At 49.8% G+C, this 18,059-nt stretch overlaps 4 protein-coding genes across 4 annotated transcripts; 1 reads left to right on the plus strand and 3 right to left on the minus strand.

The window, feature by feature from the left end:
• Positions 1-1,339: 1,339 nt before the first annotated feature.
• On the minus strand, positions 1,340-4,418 carry EI90DRAFT_2923322 (WD40-repeat-containing domain protein; the record flags this gene model as incomplete). Its single annotated transcript, XM_039054814.1, has 4 exons — positions 1,340-2,352; positions 2,410-2,587; positions 2,624-4,250; positions 4,330-4,418. 4 exons carry the CDS (start codon positions 4,416-4,418, stop codon positions 1,340-1,342), a joined length of 2,907 nt encoding a protein of 968 aa, XP_038915210.1.
• A 2,165-nt stretch (positions 4,419-6,583) lies between these two features.
• EI90DRAFT_1256426 (uncharacterized protein) lies at positions 6,584-8,459 on the minus strand. Its single transcript, XM_039051595.1, has 6 exons — positions 8,375-8,459; positions 8,068-8,319; positions 7,776-8,013; positions 6,946-7,714; positions 6,859-6,889; positions 6,584-6,806 (listed from the first exon to the last, which is right to left on the minus strand). The coding sequence occupies exons 2-6, from the start codon at positions 8,170-8,172 to the stop codon at positions 6,651-6,653; spliced, it is 1,299 nt and encodes a 432-aa protein (XP_038915211.1). The 5' UTR covers positions 8,173-8,319; positions 8,375-8,459; the 3' UTR covers positions 6,584-6,650.
• Positions 8,460-11,460: 3,001 nt separating this feature from the next.
• EI90DRAFT_1255263 (kinase-like domain-containing protein) lies at positions 11,461-14,230 on the minus strand. Its single transcript, XM_039051592.1, has 11 exons — positions 14,076-14,230; positions 13,835-14,017; positions 13,710-13,778; positions 13,431-13,646; positions 12,991-13,380; positions 12,854-12,925; positions 12,610-12,792; positions 12,484-12,552; positions 11,989-12,416; positions 11,905-11,934; positions 11,461-11,851 (listed from the first exon to the last, which is right to left on the minus strand). Exons 2-10 carry the CDS (start codon positions 13,946-13,948, stop codon positions 11,919-11,921), a joined length of 1,557 nt encoding a protein of 518 aa, XP_038915212.1. The 5' UTR covers positions 13,949-14,017; positions 14,076-14,230; the 3' UTR covers positions 11,461-11,851; positions 11,905-11,918.
• A 527-nt stretch (positions 14,231-14,757) lies between these two features.
• EI90DRAFT_3061186 (kinase-like domain-containing protein) lies at positions 14,758-17,760 on the plus strand. The gene is made up of 12 exons (XM_039060543.1): positions 14,758-15,205; positions 15,279-15,353; positions 15,402-15,587; positions 15,642-15,710; positions 15,768-15,971; positions 16,025-16,212; positions 16,264-16,423; positions 16,500-16,580; positions 16,629-16,817; positions 16,869-16,937; positions 17,000-17,191; positions 17,251-17,760. Exons 1-12 carry the CDS (start codon positions 15,047-15,049, stop codon positions 17,431-17,433), a joined length of 1,755 nt encoding a protein of 584 aa, XP_038915213.1. The 5' UTR covers positions 14,758-15,046; the 3' UTR covers positions 17,434-17,760.
• The last annotated feature ends 299 nt before the right edge of the window (positions 17,761-18,059 follow it).

An 18,059-nucleotide genomic window follows, 5' to 3' on the forward strand; every position in this document is an offset into this window, starting at 1 on the left:
TCCGCGCTGATATGTTGACATAAAGTTGTATCAATCATAGGTCTTTTGAGTGTATATGGGCTAAGTTACTTAGTATTCTCAATATGTGTACACCCGCTGTGGGATTGAGGTCTAACTCATTGTGGCTCTCAATGGTGGTGCTATGTGGAGTTAGAATTCGTGATTGTTGTTCATTTCAGCAGTGGTATTGAGGAGAACATGAGTGCAAACACAAATCAGAACTCAGTGAACGAAGTGGCTTAAATAAGAATGTGCGGTGGACATTGAGGGTGGTGGAACATGGAGCGATAAAGGAAGATTCCTATGCTGGACACTGACAGCTGATGGGGGGTGCACTCTGTGTGTGGTCGGAATCGTTGTCCATGCTGTCCCTGAATGACATGTTACGACTCAGCGCCCGGCCTCCCATATGGAACCCCACTGGTTAAAATGACACAGGAAGAGAACGGTGGGGTTGTTGGGGATTTGTCACTTGCTGAAGTGGTCGTTCGCTGTGAGAGTGGCTTGACCGTCAAGTAGGTAGACGTCATCGATGTGAAGCAAGTGAAGGTAATTTGTGGCAATGGATCATGGAACGTGTGTTTGCCTGAGTATGGGGGACTCCCATGTGGCTTGGAAGTACAGGGTATGGAAATGTGAGTGTACAGTTGCTGCAGCCGTGGTTGGCAGTGAAGGGGAAGTGCGTCCATACGTTTGTGAACAGGGATGTTTACAGCGGGGCTGAGTATTTACAATTTGATTTTTGCATTGAGCGTTGGAACGGACTAGCAAAGTGTTGGAACAAATTAATAAAGCGTTGGAACGGATCAATAAGGCGTTGAAACGCGTTGAGAGCTCTTAACGCGTTAAAACGAAATTCCGTGTTTTCCGACATCAACTAACACGCACACGTGCTTAGAAACCCAGCTTCCTCAACATTGACATTCGGTCTATGATAATGAAGCTCACTCCATCGAGTCTCACATCGTGCGGCCACTTCCCAATAACTCATTACTGTTAGGAACATGCACGAAAATAATCACGGGTACGACAAAGGTGAATAAGAATCAGAAAAAGGAAACATTGTAGTAGTGGGATGCAGGTGGCGAGGGTGGTATCTGGGTAGTTGTGGGGAACCCTGTGATGATTTGAGGGGGGGAGGTGCGGAATTTAAATCGTTGGTGGTGCGTCCTATAATGAATGTGGAGCGAGGTAGATGCAGGTGATATTAGGTGAATCGATGAACGCTAATCATGCAACAAGTTTCGCTTGCCAACACGGCAGAAACTATGTAAGGACATGCGAGCTGGTTTCAAGCCGAAGACGAAATATTGTCCATGATGTCCGTTCGGTATCCGAATCATCGACGTTGTCTCGTCGATCGTTGGGACTTGGATGGTGTTTCTTCCGCCATAGCGGCGGTGAAACTCTGAGCACCAGGAGCGGCGCCATGTGCCCATGCAGAGTATCCCCCCGGTGGCATAGCTTGAGGGGTCGTCGAAGCCGGCGGTGTTTCATGTGAGGGGGGAGCGGTAGGTGCCGTCGCGACCGCCTTGCCTTTGCCCTTATCTTTTGAGGATGCACCACGTTTGGAGGAGCCAGACGGGCCAGGGACTGGAGAGGGCGAAGTCGGATCCGGAAGCTCGAGGGTAGGTGAGGCTGCAAAGGTTTGTGAAGGACCAACATATGTTTCAAACTGAGCATTTGAGTTTTGCGTGTCCTCGCTGGTCCCAGGCTCCCATGCACTCCATGTTTGCTGGGACACCACCTCTTCTTCGTTGTCTGCTGAAACCGTCACACTGTCGATGTAGTGTGAACTGGACGCTGCGTCTTGCATCATCTCATCTTCGTGGTCATCTTCGTCCTCACTTTCCTCATCCTCTTCGCCGACGCGAGCGGCCTCGATGTCGTCATCTCCTTCCATCCCAAAATCCCAGACGTCGAGGAAGGTGTGTTCCTGGGCGTTGCTTGCGGCCACGCAGAATCGTTCGTCAAAGACGACTTGCCAGACACCAGTGATGTTGGTGAGTAAATCACGAATGACAGTCCCATCTCGCGTATCCCACATCTTGAGCGCTCCATCTGAGCCAGAAAGGACTTTGAATTCATCGTGCTGGAAACAAGTAATAGCACCAGTATGTGCAGAGAGGACGTGTTGCAGGGACCCAGAAGTTGGATCCCATATCCGAAGCGTGGAGTCTGCCGCAGCAGATACAAGGGTAGTGGGAGAAAGGGAGAGTAAACCAACGAGAGAGGTATGACCAATGAGGGTGTGCAACAATTGACCAGTCTTGAGCGACCAAATTCTAACGCTCCCGTCCATTGAACCCGAGCAGACTTGATTGCGAATGGAATCCAGCACGACGCTATAAACTGTAGAGCAGGAAAAAAATTAAACCCAGTGCAAGAGGATAGCGAGTCGATGCCTACCTTTCTGTGTGTGCCCTGTTAAAGTAAACTTACAATCTCCAGTTATAATGTCCCAGACACGAACAGTAGCGTCATAACTCCCGGACACAAGTGTGCGTCCGTGAGCGGCCAAAGCCCTCACAGCGTGCGTATGACCTTCTAGCAGCCTGATGTGATATGGATTTTCACGCACGTCCTCCTAATGACCGGTCAGCCATTATTGATAACTGTAGACAATGTAATAATAATGCCCCACCTCAGCTGGATCGTCTTCCGTCGTATCAGCCCCAAAGCATCTATACTCATCTTCACCCCTCCCGGGCAACCTCCAAACCCTAAGCGAGTGATCCCGGCTGCCAGTAACAATCAACGTCCGCTTGGGCCATTTCTCCTTCACACCACTCCCATCATCCTTCTCAATCCAAGTCGGCCTCACAACCGCCAAACACCTTACAGTACTCGTATGTCCCCCAAATACATGCGTGTTTCTCCCTGTCGCAAGATCCCAAATTCTCACGGTCCGGTCAGTCGAGCCAGAGACAAGCAAATCATAATATTTGGGAGACGCATGAGGATTGCGGGACACAATCCTTCTCGAACACACCGCGAGCGCCCACACACCACCTTCGTGTCCCTCTAAAATCCGGATTTGCCTCCCATCAGCCGGATCGTACACATGAATGGAATGATCGTCCGAGGCAGAGATGATTCTTCGACGAGAGAACAACAGACACGTAACGACTGAGGCACCATGAGCAGGGAAGTGTAAACGCTTGGGTGTTGTCTGAGTCCAGCGGGAAAGGATCGTGTGGCGAGCTCTAAAGAGAAGCTTGTAAGGGTGTGGAAGGGGTAGTGAAGATACAGTGCTGCCACGTCTGAAAGCAGGCGGGTGACGCGCGCGGTACTCTTCCACTCGCTGAGCAAAGGCAACCTCCGAAGGGCCACCGAACCATGTTCCGGTACGTTTGAGAAGGTTCATCCATATGACAGGATCGGAATCAACTAAATTCCTCCAAGAACGGGAGACTCGAGCAGCGGCAAATAAAGCGGAAGGCGGCAAGAATTGAAGGATGTTCGAGGCAAGTTCGGGAGGAAGCATACCGACGAAATCGCGAGCTAGGGTGGGGGTGAGGACGGAATGAATCATGCGAAGCACTTGGAGTGGTGAATGACGGAGGAGGGTAAGAATGTAGTGGGATTGAAGGCCAGGGGGGAGTGAGATGTAATGTGTAAGCAGATCGGGAAGAGCTAAGAGTGTCGTGAGTGAAAGATCCGGCTGAAACGGAGCTTGAGCCTCAGTGGAAGGGTTAGGCGCCCATAATACTTGACCCGCGGGGCTCGGCTGGGGTGATGGGAGTGGTGATGGAGGTGCAGCATGAGATCGAGTCACAATTTGATCAGACGGACGAGCCTTCTTGCGAGGAGGCGGACTGCGAGCAGTATCGTCTATACCTTCCATCACAACATCGCCACTGTGAGGATCATCTACAGGACTAGTAAGACCAGAATCACTATGCACCCGCTTTCGAACACCAAAGCGGTCTATAGCCTCGTTTAATCCGACTACTACCTCCTTATCCTTTTTCTGATTAGATGACGATGAATTCATCATTTGCCACCCTTCACCTCCGATGACATCTTCGCCAGCCCATTGAGGATCAGTGTCTTCATCCGAATCACCTGGATCATGGAAAACAGCGCGAGTTCCACCAGGGAAGACAAGTGGGAATCGACGCAAAGACCGCGGCACAGGCGCATGCAGCAGCGGATATAACTTGGGATCTTTCAAAGTCGGCTGCGGCGGCAAAGGTGGCAATGTGATGGGAGCATACGTCGTAGTAGTCGTCGTAGTCGTCGTAACACTAAAGAATAACCGAGGAAAAGGGGGTCAACACGACGAAAGACGCGTTGTGCAACCAGTGGCGTGGATAATTCACTCACACAGTGGTATTTTTGGCTGGCCCAAGGATTATCTGCGGACCTTGTGACAAACCATAGCTCTGGTGTGTCTGCTGATGACCCCCCGACATTGGGTAGCTCATCGCTGGCTGGACTCTGCACCGAGCGGCAAACCTGTAAGTTGCACGGCGGCTTGACGCTCTGGTGTAATACGGCAGAACGGAGTTTGGCGGAGTTTATGCCTGTACATCCGAATGCGTGACATTCGATCCATTCGAATTACATAATTTCGCATCAGTAAAAGGCAATAACGCGCGCGCTCTCGGCTCACACGGAGAATCGTCCGCAGATATCGGCGCGTGGAGCCAAAAAGATCGATTATTTTATTCCAGGTGTATGTGGTTGAATGGTGATCTTCGAGAAAATTCAGTTCAACCGTCAACGTCATGCATACATTACATGCACACCAGTACTGAAATTCGACCCCATAGAACATTGCTTACAGCGTTATCGTACAACGCCAGTGTTGCGCTATAAATACAAAAAATGTGCATACACAGTAGTGTAAGTCCAGAACGGGATAGCGAATGGCAAGAAACCCAAGTCGGCATGAGAGAAAGCTGCGATGCATGGAAAGCATATTACAATGACAAAAACACCCCAAATATCTCACGATTTGACAAATTAATGACATATCATTTTGACATTAGTGTCATACCTTCGCCAGGGAGAGATAATTTGGCATTCTTCCCACTTTTCCTCCTTGCCCTAGCAGCAAGTACATCACTCCTCCTCTGACCTCTTGCATAACTGTCCAAAATAGCTCGAGTCTTCTTGTCTGCTGCGGCCATCGACCGTCTCGGACGGGCCTGTTGCAATGACGTCCGCTTAGCGGCGACGCCTGACAAACGTAATGTCTTAGCGGGACTAGCGACAGCACCAGCAGTACGCTCGCGTTGTTCTCCCAACTTCGCGATGACCTTCGAGCGAGAGATGCGAGGTCGGCGAGAGGGTGTCACGCCTGCTTCGAAAGTCATCCCCGTTTTGGGAAGGAGTGTTGTGGGGGCGGGAGTGGCAAGAGTAGAGATAGTTGTATCGGCTTGTTGCGGATGTGATACCGGGTTGATGGTCGTTGAATTAGGGGAAAGAATCTTAACTGCAGAGCAGCGTGAAGAAGTGGGAGGGGACTTCAAGTGTGCGAAATCAGAGGATTTGAATTTAAAGCCTTGAGCTACAGGAAGCTTTGAAGGAGTGGCAGATAGGATTGAACTGGTGGGTGAAAAAGTAGATCTTCCAACAGACGAAGAAGGTTGAGCACCAGAAGGTTTCACATTCCCGACGTATCCAAATTTACTGACCAATCCACGGGAAGAAGCCGAGGACAAGACACTGCTCGAAGCTGTCGAGTTCCTCGTCCCAGATTTGGAAATTCTCACGCTCCCAGAAACACTTCCATTGAGTGAAGGTGCGCGAGTTTTGGCAAGAGAAGAAGCTGTGGGCGCGAAGAGTGTGGAAATGGATGTGTCTCCATCCTTGGTTTGATTTTTCGACAAGAAATTCGGCTTTCTCAGAAGCCCGATGGAGGAAACGGTGCCGCTCGTGGTTCCAGACAGCCGCGAAGATCGAGAATATAACGTAGATGAACGAGCGCTAGACGCGCTGCCCAGCGCACTGGAGGATTTGGTGGTACTCAAAGCCCCAGATCCTCTGCTGGAGGTAGACCGTCCCTGGGTGGTGGAAGTGAGGGAGGGTATGCTCGGACGCACCAATGGTTTTTGTGACGGAATTGGCGGGGCGGGGCGGGATGGTCTTGTAGGTGCCTCCAAGGGTGTAGCAGTTTTTGGCTTGGCTGGCCGGAAACCGACAGAAGGTGCAGTGGGCTTCGGCGCGTGGGTCAATGAAGTGTCTTTTGCAGTCGCAGGTTTCGACGAGGTAGAGGTCGCAACATCTCCATCCTTGCTCTCCCTCGTGGAGGGGACTCCTGCAGGTGCTACAGCTGCACCCTCTCCACCCACAACAGCGGTGAACACGCTCTTCATGACGGACTTGGCTGACTTCTTCAAAAATCCGAATCGACCCATAAGGCCCTTCGGTTTACCTGATTTACAACGCGATTAATTCAGCTTCATTTGTTGAGGACCCGAAAGACCACCACTCACTGCTGCCAAGCACAGCATTCTTTCCAAGACTTCTCCGACCGACGCTACTCCTGCGTCGTTGCCCGGTTTGACTAACTCGAGCTTTGGACATCGATTTCCTCTTGGCAGCTGTCACAGCAGCCTCAATCTTCTTGTTCGCCATGGCCGACAGATCCACGACTTCCTTTGCCTTCTCTTCAAGTACGATCGAGGGTGATATCCCTTTCATGGAAGTTCTCGCTCGTTTCGCAGCTCTTTCCTCACCAGCCAGAGGAGCAACTCCAATTTGGAGAACAGACGGTCGAGTGGGAGTTCGGCCGCGAGAAGCAAGGGACGTTCGGTTTGGCCTTGGAACGAGATGAGAAGTTCGAGGCTTGACCCCTGCGAGAGATGATTTGCGTGGTGAGTTGGAAAGACGTTGTCGAGCGCGTATCCTCGCACGGTCGTCCAAAATAGAGGGCATCCTATTATACGGAGGGCTGAGAATGTCAACGGGAACCAAATGCATGAACGAGCTCACTTGTTGAACTCACGCTCATGGGCAGCTACAAAGCGCGAGTACCCTGCTGCTTCGGGTGCAGGCTCAGGCTCACGAGCGCGCTTCTTGCTCGCCTCGTTGAAGAAACCAACGGTGATGGTCGCCGGAGGGTCAGTCACAAGCAAGCGACGATTCATTTCTTGCAGAATCTCCGCACGCAAACTCGCTTTCTTGGTCTCATCCATCGAAACGCCAGGCATCGGTGAGCGGAACGTAAACTCTGTTGTCGAATGTGTGAGAGCGAGGTTAAATTTCGGCGAGGCTTGACGATCTGGAGAGGCATGAGGGGTTCCGGGAAGGGCGTCGGAGGGTTGAGAAACAGATGGAAGAACGTGGTCTGAAGAGGCGCCACCAGAGTGCGAATCGGGCGTTTGAAAACTCTCAGTTTTGTCGAATGTTGGGGAGATGGGGGATGAAGAAGGGAAAATTACAGATTTGCCTCTGAATGGAGAAGGCATGGCATAATCAGGAGAAGAAGGTGGCTTCCCCACGAGTCGAACCGTTGATGCAAGACCAGCCTCGTTCATATACACCGAATTTATGGATGTATTTGGCTCGGGCTCGGGTTCGGGCTCATTGAAAGGTTCGAACTCTTTCACATCGTCATCTTGCAGCTGAGAGGAGGGACGAGTTTCGGTCGGGGCAGGGAGGCTTGTCATAGAGCTGGAGGCCAGCAGGTTTGACTTGGAAGAGGAGAACGATCCATGCAAGAGAGTGGCAAGTGCTTTTATCGAGGATGTCACACTGGAAGCTAAGGCGCCAACAAAGACGTAAATCGGCCCTATATCATCTCAAGATAATTTAGACCTTACATTTACTTGAGCTTTCGCCCGTTCCAAATTCATTGATCGTGGATAGGTTTTGAAAGTGTGTTCGATACTCCTGCTCCGGGGGCTCCTCGATGAGAGACCAGGTCTCGCTAGGTCGAGGCGCAACTATTTCGCCACTATGGGTCTCCTCCGCATTCCCCTCCCCGCGTCTGAGCTGAGAATCGATCGCGGAAGGATGGTCTCTGCCATATTCTTGTAGCTTCCCGATCAGTTCTGGATTCTACAAGCAAGCTCAACCCTCTAAAACATCGCTAATCGACAAAAAAAACCCAACCTTTCCTATTGCTTTTATCCCATGCCTCTTGCATAGCTGCACAAGCTGGTTGCGTTTAAGGGAGTGAAGAGCAGGAGAATTAAGCAGAATATTATCTGACGACATTGGAGACTTGTAGAGGCCAGGAGTAGATTATGAACGTGTAGAAACGCGCCAGGACCCACGAAAACGTAGGATCAAGCTTCTACTCCGGGTCGGTGAGGAAATGCAAGGTTTTGGGATGTTGTCGCGCTTCAGAACTGAATGCGGGGCCTTGTTGAACACGAAGAAGTAAAATGAGCCCCGGTGGCAACAAATATGTACACACAAACAATCACACTCTATTCAGAACGCCAAGCCCTTCCATTCAGTCCCCCACAAAGTAACCTCCACACTAACCACAGACGATGAAGTGCCTGGAAATCATTGGAGTCGGTAACGCCTGCCTGCTATCTAGCCCATTGATAGTCCTGAAAAACCGAAGGATTAAGCTCTTCATACAAGCGCGTATCCTGTTAGGCAGGATGCCAGCCCCTATAGGTACCCTGTGACTCGGTCAGGGGTGAAAGAGACTTTTCATGCTGCAGAGTAGACTTGATCTCATGTGTTCTTATCCCACAAGTCAGGTAAGAGATTGCACCTCAGCTAGGATTCATCCCGGATGTGCCTTTGGTTTAGCCCAGAACCTATGTTCTCGGCTGAGATCAAAGGAGTGACAGGACCATTGGACACAGCCGTAGGAGTTGAGATACGAGCAAGTGGATATAACACTTTGCGGGACTCCCCTGACGAAACATCCATTGTCTGATACTGGTTTGCAGCATGCAGGCTGTGCAACGTTAATGGTTGCTGAGGTGAGTACCCCAGCCACATCGGTCGCCACCGGCTTCGAACCGAGCTATATAGATCCCAATTTTTCCACTTCTATCCTCAGCCGCAGCCCGGCGACCGCCACAGCGCAACCCGACCCAGACAAGATCGAGATGTGCGTTGGGGAGTGTTGGTTATCGTGCCTGATGTCGGGCGCGCCATCGCCCCACCCTGCAACTAGCTTACGTTATTGAGAGTGGTGGCGTAGTGTTTCCTTTCCTGGTATGTAGGCTACCATGCTTGTGCGCCATTCAGAGTGCTTTTACTAATAAAGTGAAAATTTTACGTTTACGTCTTTCCTACGACGTCACTGAGGTGAGATATCACACCTTGTTTTTCTTGTCAAATACCCCCCGTGTCGACTGGTGTTCCCCAGCGCTTCAAGCGAGGTATTTTTCCCCCTTGGATGCAGCCCACGTACAGCGCTTCCAGACTAGGTTTTAATATGTCGATTCCAATGATATCACTCCCAAGTCCAAAAGCGGAATGGCTATCGAGAGGGAGTGTTGCGCAAGCCACGGTACCTCCAATGAAGATTGCGCCGGGCGAATTCGGCATGTCGTGGACAGCCGCCGGATCAATTCGAAACGTGTCAGAGCGAAAACGGGACATTGGCCGGTTACTTCCTAGTATCAACCTGCCTCCATACGCAACCAACGATCATCTCCTGATGCAATACTTGACCCTCCCAACGTCCCCTGTAAGTGTGTCCTCGCGTAATGGGAGAAAGCCACCAGGATCACCGGGGATGCCAGACACTTGCATAGGGTCTGAGCTATAGGCGCCCACGCGATTCGTAAAAGATTGAAGATGGCGGGGCGAATGCAGGCATGATCCTCACGTAGGAATCGAACGGAAGAAATGACACCAAGCTAGGAGAGCAGGTTCAATTCTTGAACCTACCTCGAACCTCGTGCGATGGTTTTGACCCTTCTTTCGAAGGTTGATCCGTCTGTGGGGCACACGCGGCATCATAATTTACAGGCTTTGAATACGACTACGATTGGTCTGATCTGGACTTGCTCTAGTGACACGATCCCCACTCGATCTGCACGCACGCATAGGCTTTACAATTCACGATAGTACGATAGCTAGAACTCCTGCAATTCGGTGTGAACCGGCCTTGCGAAAAGCGTACTGAACAAGTGGTTAAAGTCATTGGCCTGTTTGGATTACTCCATCACTCGTGAAACTCCCCTATCTCTCAGAAGACGTTCGGTAGGCATGATGGATTCAGACTTGTTCCTTATGATGAAACGATCGGCAAATCGGAGGGGTCGTAATCCACCTCCAGGCACTGTGCCACTTTTCCTCACTGATGCCCATCAGCCATAAATTAATTTCTTTACTGCCTCGTGGTAGAATTTAATTTCTATTGCGACGGCAGGAAAGATCAACTATTGAGCTGATTGGTTTCAGTGTCACACGTCGGTGCAGTGTATGTGTAGCGCTCAGGAACATCGTCCGAAATAATAGTGAAGCATTTATAGGCTGCCAAAAAATCACGCTTAAAAATGTTTCTAGGGGCTGGTCGTCATCGAGAGGGAAAGCTTCTCGCCTAAAGGAATAAAGCGATCGGCAAATTCGCCGGAGACACTGAAGACTCGAGAGATGACCGTACAACCCGTGAAAGGGTGATGACGATGAAGGGCGGATCAATAAGCTTGCCAAGGAATTGATCCTTTCTGGATTACGAGTCTGGATTAGAATCATGCCTCGAAAATATCCCGAGTGGAACGGATGAGGGAGGTCAACCCGTGATTCTATTGAACAACTCCGAGTCTGGTCTCATTATCCAACGCGCATTTACAGCTGTTCGCCTTGATAGCGGCTGCATTACGAGGCCATGTTAGAAAGCGATCTTGAAACACGTATTTGCATGTGTTTGCGCCGACAATTTCATGTACCATCCACACTCCTGAGCTGCTGCTTCAACACCCCGTACTCGTCAAGTCCATCCGGAACGATCACAGAGCGATCCTCTCCCGGAGGCAATGTATCTCTAAGATTAGGCACCGGGTTCACCTATTCCCAATCAAGTATGTCAGGTCATTGTAGCACGACATGCCTTTTGGCCTGTCTAAAATTAAAACATTATGATCATCAACTCGGAATAGTCATGTTGAGTCCGATTGACTACTTGAAACCCAAGTACACGGTTTCATTGACAGCTTTCGTGGATCGTCCTTAGTCGGACCGACCATCCCCAACCAACAAACATCGCAACTCAGAAAGTTGACTCTAACATGCAGTGTCCAGTGAGCGTCGATATGGTGCGGCAACAGAGGGCTACTCCTGACGAGGATAATATTCAGGGTACGCTTGGAAAAATTTGTACGCTGCTTCATCTTTGGCATACCCTATGTTGGTTCCCTGGCCACGAAATATCGAGCCAAGGACTAGAACGCATTCCAACCGGGGTCAGTTGTATATTTTCGGAGAAAGATATTAAGCCCACCGTGAAGCTCTGACTCCCAGATCACCGTGTTATGGCCCACAAGTTCATTCACAACCTTGATGAGTGCGTGTTGAGTCAAAGAGTTATGCATGGGTGCACGGGATTCACGAAGGCTCACCCAGTGGTAACCAAACCCAAAACGTTGCGCGGCAGTGTTGAGCCAGGATCGGGAATCTCCAGGTGAGCCGGGTTGACTCCTTACAGCGACATTTAGAATGGGGTAAGGAGGGAACCCCCACTCATTGGAAAAAAGTACAGAACGAGTTGTGGAGGAAAGACTGGGAGTGGAGGTTTCAACTTGGGGGACATCTCGTTCACTGTGGAGCGTGGGATCTACGTCAACGAAGGAACCTGAACCCGTCGATTGCTCAGGCCTGACGAGCTGCTGTGCATCTGGAGTCCGAGTCGTTAGGGTTGAGTCGTTTTTCTCCCCTGATGCGGAGAATCCGCTGTGGTAGACACGGCCCCCTTGGCGACCTGTACATGTCACGGCATGAGCAAACATAGGAATTTGCAACTCAACACCATACCTCCGGTGGACATCTCAGAGGTTTCTTCTGCTAAGCATGATCTGAGGGAAGTTAGTGGTATTATCCAATTATCTGACAACTTACTCGAGAGTATCGCGCACCCCATTGATGCTTATTCGGCCCCTGTGCGGAAGATATGTAAAGCATCTAGCAACAGAGCTTTCGAATTCGTCAAGGCCCTCCCACTCATAGGGCGGTATGGCAGCGACAGGGATCTGATTGTCAGTAAGGTGGGAGTAGGGAGGTTCTCCAATGAGAATCTGCGGGAGGGGGTAAACATCTTTCCCTGGAAAAAAGAATACGATCAAAACTACTTGTACACTGACACAACCAAAAGCCCAGACATCGTTTTCTCGATCCGGAACCTTTGTGAGACCATTGAGCAATTCTGGGGATCCAAAACGGGGACTGGGGGGATGATAATCGGAAGGAAGTAATTTATCCAAACGATCATACGAGAATTGGAAACCACGTAAGCAAGCATTGCCTCCATCCCCTATCACGACGTTTCCCTGAACAGAACAGTGCCAAAATTAACCATCGAATGGTGCTCTCCAATGGCTGGCATAGTTGACGTACGGGTTCGATGTTTGCATGGACGATTTCTCTCGAATGGAGATAGCAGAGACCCAGCGCAATATCATACACCTGCACAACAAGGCATTGGTCACTTGTTTTCTCCTCGTTCGTGCTGAGATGTCTCACCATCTTTCGTCTATTGGAAACTGGGTGCTGGCGCAGGTATACCATCACATCGCGGTGAGGATGCCAAGCGGAAATTAGGCCCAGACTGATTACTTCAGATTCCGGAGATAGCATCCATCCACGGAGCCTCTCTATGTTGGGGTGCATTAATTGACGCCATATTCGGATTTGCCTCTTTAAGACCTTTTGAACACCACCTTCGTCAGGTTCAAGGATGGCTCGGAAGGAATAATGGCGAGCATACACGTATGGATTCAGCGAGCACACGCGAATCTGTGACATTGAAGTAATCTGATTGTTGGATGCAGACTGGCCTCTGTTGAAATGGCGTTGATCATCACCAAGGACCGCACTCGGCTATTCCAGGAAGCGGGTACATACGCCCTTATGGGTTCCCTTATAGGGAAACGGAGGATGCCCTTGATGTGTATGCAGTTTTTCGGATTGGATTTTTCCAGTGAGGTTCCGGTCGTCCTCTTGCATGATTTCATGTTCTATGCTTAACCGAATGGGGAGAGTATGTTTCCCAGCCATTACAAGCCTTCTGAGCATGAGTTTTTCTCTTGGGGAACGACAATCCACGCACCTCAGCCGATCTGCTATTCTGCTGACAGTGGGTCGTCTACTAGGTTCATAATCTAGACAGTCCATTAGCACGCGTTGAAAATCATCAAGATCTTCCCATCCGTATGGGGAAGTATGCATCACGGCTGCGATAGGGATTTGGAGGTCGTTCTGCACGGTTATGTAAGGTGGTCGCTCCTGAAGCACCTGGAGAAGATTAGACATTGAGGCGTATGGCGATGGCGAAAGAGAAATACTTCTAGCGATGTGCATGCAAAGGACCAAACATCGCCACTCGTATCACACTCAACTCCAGCCCTTATCAGCAACTCGGGTGGGGCGTATCGTACAAGCCTCAGAACACCGTACTCCACTCCAGAATAAACGGGATTTTCCCTAAGCGAGTAGCAGAGCTCAAAGCCACCAATCTTTGCGATAGGAATGTCATAAGTACAATCAACGAATATTTTCCTCTAGAAAACAAAGAGAAAATAAACAGACGTTCAGGCGAGGACGGGGAATGTCATATAGCGCACAGGACTGAGATTTCCATGAACAACACCCTTGGAGTGAAGATGCCCCACACCTTGAGAGATTCCGATAACCTGTATTCGACGCAATCAGAACGTGTGTCTCACTTCTCTTCGATTAAAAAGCATACCAAGCCTTGCCGATCCACACCTCTGTGCTCTCGAAGAAAGGCCATGATTTCACCTCCTTCGCATCTCGTCAAGACAGCAGCCGCGTGAACCAGAACTTCATCATCCAACATCATCCATCCCCGGAACTCTACAACGTTCTCGTGCTTTGCGGCTGCCAAAATGCGTACTTGATGCCCGATACGCTATTTAAGGCACCGACTCAGGTACTCCATCAATAGGATTCGAAGGGGCACATCAGACCTCGGTAAAGTGTTTCACCTCGCTCTGTTTCGAAACGTTAACTTCACAAAGGACCTCGATTCCCACTCTATTCTGCCGATCGCGACCGTGGGACACTCCATCAGTGGGGGGCCAAGCAAGATATCACAAAAGCTGACTTGGCCTTGCACACCAGGCACCATGGCACCAACCGCCACTTGTCCGTGATCCAGCTTAATTTCCTGAGAATCAATAGGCGGGGGGTCAGCCTCCGATACGAGGGTTTGTAAGTTTGGATGTGAGGACATGTCGTTTGGAGGCAACGTGTTTGTGATTGCAGGACGGTGGTGACAGGGAGCGATGGATGGACGGGTGGTCCAGGCAAAAGTGGAGAGCAATACAATTTTGGCGTGCAAAGGAAGATGTGTCAGAGATTCACGAATTGGGGCATATTACATTACGAACACCATATCATAAGGAATGGTGGTGTATTGGCTCAAATAGTGATATTTGAGTCTGAGGATAATTTCAAATCAGTCCGAACAAACATGATTCAAGTAGCCGTATCCAGAAGCGCTCATGCTTACAACGCACCCAAGAGTGCCTCGCTGGTTGTAGGCTTCAAGGAGTACTATGCGTTTATTCGTGTATTTCCCTGCCGCCACTGGCTCCTCGGTTTGTCAAACAGCGGGGTTTGAGTGTTGGAGTAGCGGTGCATGTGACCATTTCATCTCGAGATGGCTTCAGGCCTGACCATTCTTGTTATGGATCAATATTCTACTTCTGCACTACGTTTAGGCCCCGTATCGTGACTTCCGTGGAACTTGAACTTGTTCCACCTACACTTCATTACATTCTATACATCCAAACTAGTACACATGAGCGGCGGATGCGTGACCATCGTTATGAGTCTCACACCACAATCATTGCTAGTTCCCTCCGCCAGCTGTTGAACAGGTCGGAGGGCGGACGTCTTTCCCCCAGCGTCTCCAGCGACTGTCAAGTGAGCAGACATGCCGTGGGATACTATACCTGAATCTGTGCTCCGCGATGTTAGGGAAAAACTGAGCAAAATTGATTCTCGCATCCTCGACGGCCAGGTGAAAATAGAAGATCGCTACTGTATTGCCAGTGGAGCTTACGGAGTCGTCTATAAGGGGCTCTATAACAAGGTTCGCAAATTGAGCCTCACGATGTTTCAGTTCCTCTCAAGCTTATCTATATTTCGCCCCACCTCCTCGTTAGAGCATCGTATGCATCAAGATTTTCAAGTCTCGGTACATTGATATCGTCTCCAATGCCGATAGCAACATGATCTCAGTATGTGGATGCATCATAAGTTTGGCAAATGATTCATTGCACTCCAAGCGGTTAATTCATGAAGTCAAAGTTTGGAGGTTGTTAAAGCACAAACATGTTGTCGAATTTTACGGATGGTTGCTCGATCTGAGAAGTCCGGAACCACCATCCCCAAGTCTTGTATCGAAATGGTGCGAACACGGAGACGTACGAATGTTTCTTCGTTGCCGGCCTGATGCTGACCGTCAAGCGTTGGTGAGCGTGCTCCCGATCGCCTTACCCCGGAGAGTCATTGATCGAGCCGAATAGATCTGTGGCATTGCCCAGGGCATTGCATACCTTCACTCCGAGAAAATTGTCCATGGCGATATTAAACCAGTGAGTTACCACCGGGTAGTCCTGCGTCGATCAAATCTCAATCTAATTTCCCCTCAGGACAACGTCGTAGTTGACAAATGTGAAGTCCCAAAATTATGCGATTTTGGAGCATCTTGCTTCCTTTCGGAAAGTTCCTTCGTTTTGGAGCTGATAAGTGTGAAGACGTTGTATTACGCGGCCCCAGAACTATCTATTTACCAGGACAATGCCCACCGAGGAATGGAGAGCGATGTTTGGTCTTTCGGCTGCACAGCTATGGAGGTACCGACATGATTGATTTTAGGTGACCAGCGTCCACTGAATTCCTAGCCAAGATTCTCCGGAAACAGATGCCGTATTGCTCCACACCTGGTGAAGCGATATTCACAGCCATTGGGAAAAAGCGTCCACCGTTCGAATTGAAGCCTTCAGAATTATCCGCCGTTGAGAGAGTGGTAATTAGATGCCTTGAGTACGAGAAGGATGACCGTCCTGCCATCACGGCTCTGATCAATGATCTTATGTGAGTGCGTGCACATCCCTCACCGGACACGCGCCCAATAGTCTCTGCAAGAAACCCCCGGGAGGAAGGACCTATACCATTTTCGGAGGTGCTTAAACTGGAAACACAAAACCGTAAAGGGAGGTGGGCAAGTCGCAGCCAATTTCATGCCCAGCTTTCTGGCACAGTGTGCGAGCGGCCTCACTGCTCGATACAGCGCGGAACCTACAACGTATGGGTATATTCAAACGCTTCATGCGCTTGTTCTGGGGAGACTTATCTCGCACGGCGAATGGGAAATTCTATAGGATACAAAGAAAGTGCGAATCAAGATCCTGCGAAGGGTCACCCCCATATCGAACGAAAAGATGCTTCGAAATTTTATCTGGGTAAGTTTCTAGTTTGTGCACACATGATACGATTTAATCGTTCCAAAGGAGTTCTTGACTCAAGGGGAAAGGTGGCCATGGGCTGACGACTCGAGCCCGGTCGCCAAAATGCAGGGATGGGAGCTGAGCATCGACGATCGCAGCTATCTCGACATTACTTTAATTTCTGATTGGTATCCGAATGGGGATATCAAAACTTATCTAGCGGACTGTCCAAATGCGGATGCCAACATCTTGGTGCGTTCTAGAGCCGATAATGCTCAAAAGATTCCAATACAATGCGTCTAGGTTCGCGACATTTGCTTTGGCTTGAAATATCTCCATGATAGGGGAATAAAGCACGGGAACATCAAACCAGTACGCCCGCATGTTATGTTTATTGTGTTTGCTCCCTAAACGAGTGATGGCTTCGCAACAAGACGAACATTTTGATCGATGGTGGTGGTCGAGCAGCGCTATGTGACTACGGATTATCGGAGCTTTTTCGGGACCTGCCAACCAAGTTCCAAAGTGTACGGTACACGGCGCCCGAACACCTGATTTGCGACAAAGACGTGTTTCCATGCAGCTACGAGGGTGACATTTGGGCTTTTGGTTGTGTTTCGACCGAAGTGAGTACTGTTGGTTCCTCACAAGATCGACATTGTATCTGAGGCCCCTGGTTCGTGAGATCTACATCGGCCAGCAACCGTACTGCACAATCGAAGATGAAACTGAGATTCTCAAAGATAAACCCCCAGCATACACGGCTGATATTGTCCAACCCATCGGTAATACCGAGATTTGCGACTGTTTAAATGCTCGCCCAGAGGAACGGCCAAGCCTGGACGATGTTCTAGACTCCCTCGATTGATTCTGGTGCTCATGTTGATGGTCGCATCTGTTCCGCAACCTACACACGAGAACCGCCGTACTGTAGACGAACACGCCTTCGTGATCCTTGCTGGTGGCACATCGAAGCGTTAATAAGACGAAACCATGTGTTGAAGTCTAACCTGTTTTCTGTTGCATGTACTGGCACTTCTTGGAGATCTGGGTGCTGACTGGTCGTATTACTGGATCCAGATACCTGTCTTGTCCCTTCTCTCTGTTGTTCTTCAATGGTATCGAATCTACTTTGGCATATGTTCCAATGCTATGTACGAGACGGTCATGCAATATCGCAATTTCAACGTTTGTTGAAGGGTATTGATGCATGTTTGACGTCGAACCATCGACGCTGTAACTACTCACGAGTACGGGCCAGTATTACCTTTCTTGGTATCTTGACTACCATGCTTATACGTCATTCAGAGTGTTTCGCTTATAAATATTATTTACGTCTTTCCTCACATACAACGTGGAACTGAGCTGGTGAAATACGCTCCTTGTTTTTCTTGTCAAATGTCTCCGTGCATGCCACTCGCATCCAAACTTAGCTGCCGCCCTGTAATAGATCCTCTAACGTCCCCCTTCTTTGACGACCCTCACCACCCCGTC

The sequence above is a fragment of the Cantharellus anzutake genome (genome assembly GCF_015039405.1).
Source record: "Cantharellus anzutake strain C23 chromosome Unknown EI90scaffold_29, whole genome shotgun sequence".
In the NCBI taxonomy this organism is placed as follows: domain Eukaryota; kingdom Fungi; phylum Basidiomycota; class Agaricomycetes; order Cantharellales; family Hydnaceae; genus Cantharellus; species Cantharellus anzutake.

Excerpts from the sequence above, each read along its gene's own strand:
- EI90DRAFT_1256426 (XM_039051595.1), bottom strand. The coding sequence starts at position 8,172 with ATGTCGTCAGATAATATTCTGCTTAATTCTCCTGCTCTTCACTCCCTT. Across the intron at positions 8,014-8,067 it reads GGATAAAAGCAATAGGAAAG|AATCCAGAACTGATCGGGAA; the intron begins GTTGGGTTTTTT and ends GCTTGCTTGTAG. Across the intron at positions 6,890-6,945 it reads CATGAGCGTGAGTTCAACAA|GATGCCCTCTATTTTGGACG; the intron begins GTGAGCTCGTTC and ends TCCGTATAATAG.
- EI90DRAFT_3061186 (XM_039060543.1), top strand. The coding sequence starts at position 15,047 with ATGCCGTGGGATACTATACCTGAATCTGTGCTCCGCGATGTTAGGGAA. Across the intron at positions 15,354-15,401 it reads CCGATAGCAACATGATCTCA|CGGTTAATTCATGAAGTCAA; the intron begins GTATGTGGATGC and ends TTGCACTCCAAG. Across the intron at positions 16,424-16,499 it reads TACAGCGCGGAACCTACAAC|GATACAAAGAAAGTGCGAAT; the intron begins GTATGGGTATAT and ends GAAATTCTATAG.
- EI90DRAFT_1255263 (XM_039051592.1), bottom strand. The coding sequence starts at position 13,948 with ATGATGTTGGATGATGAAGTTCTGGTTCACGCGGCTGCTGTCTTGACG. Across the intron at positions 13,381-13,430 it reads TTGCATGCACATCGCTAGAA|GTGCTTCAGGAGCGACCACC; the intron begins GTATTTCTCTTT and ends AATCTTCTCCAG. Across the intron at positions 12,793-12,853 it reads TGCTCGCTGAATCCATACGT|GTCTTAAAGAGGCAAATCCG; the intron begins GTATGCTCGCCA and ends GGTGTTCAAAAG.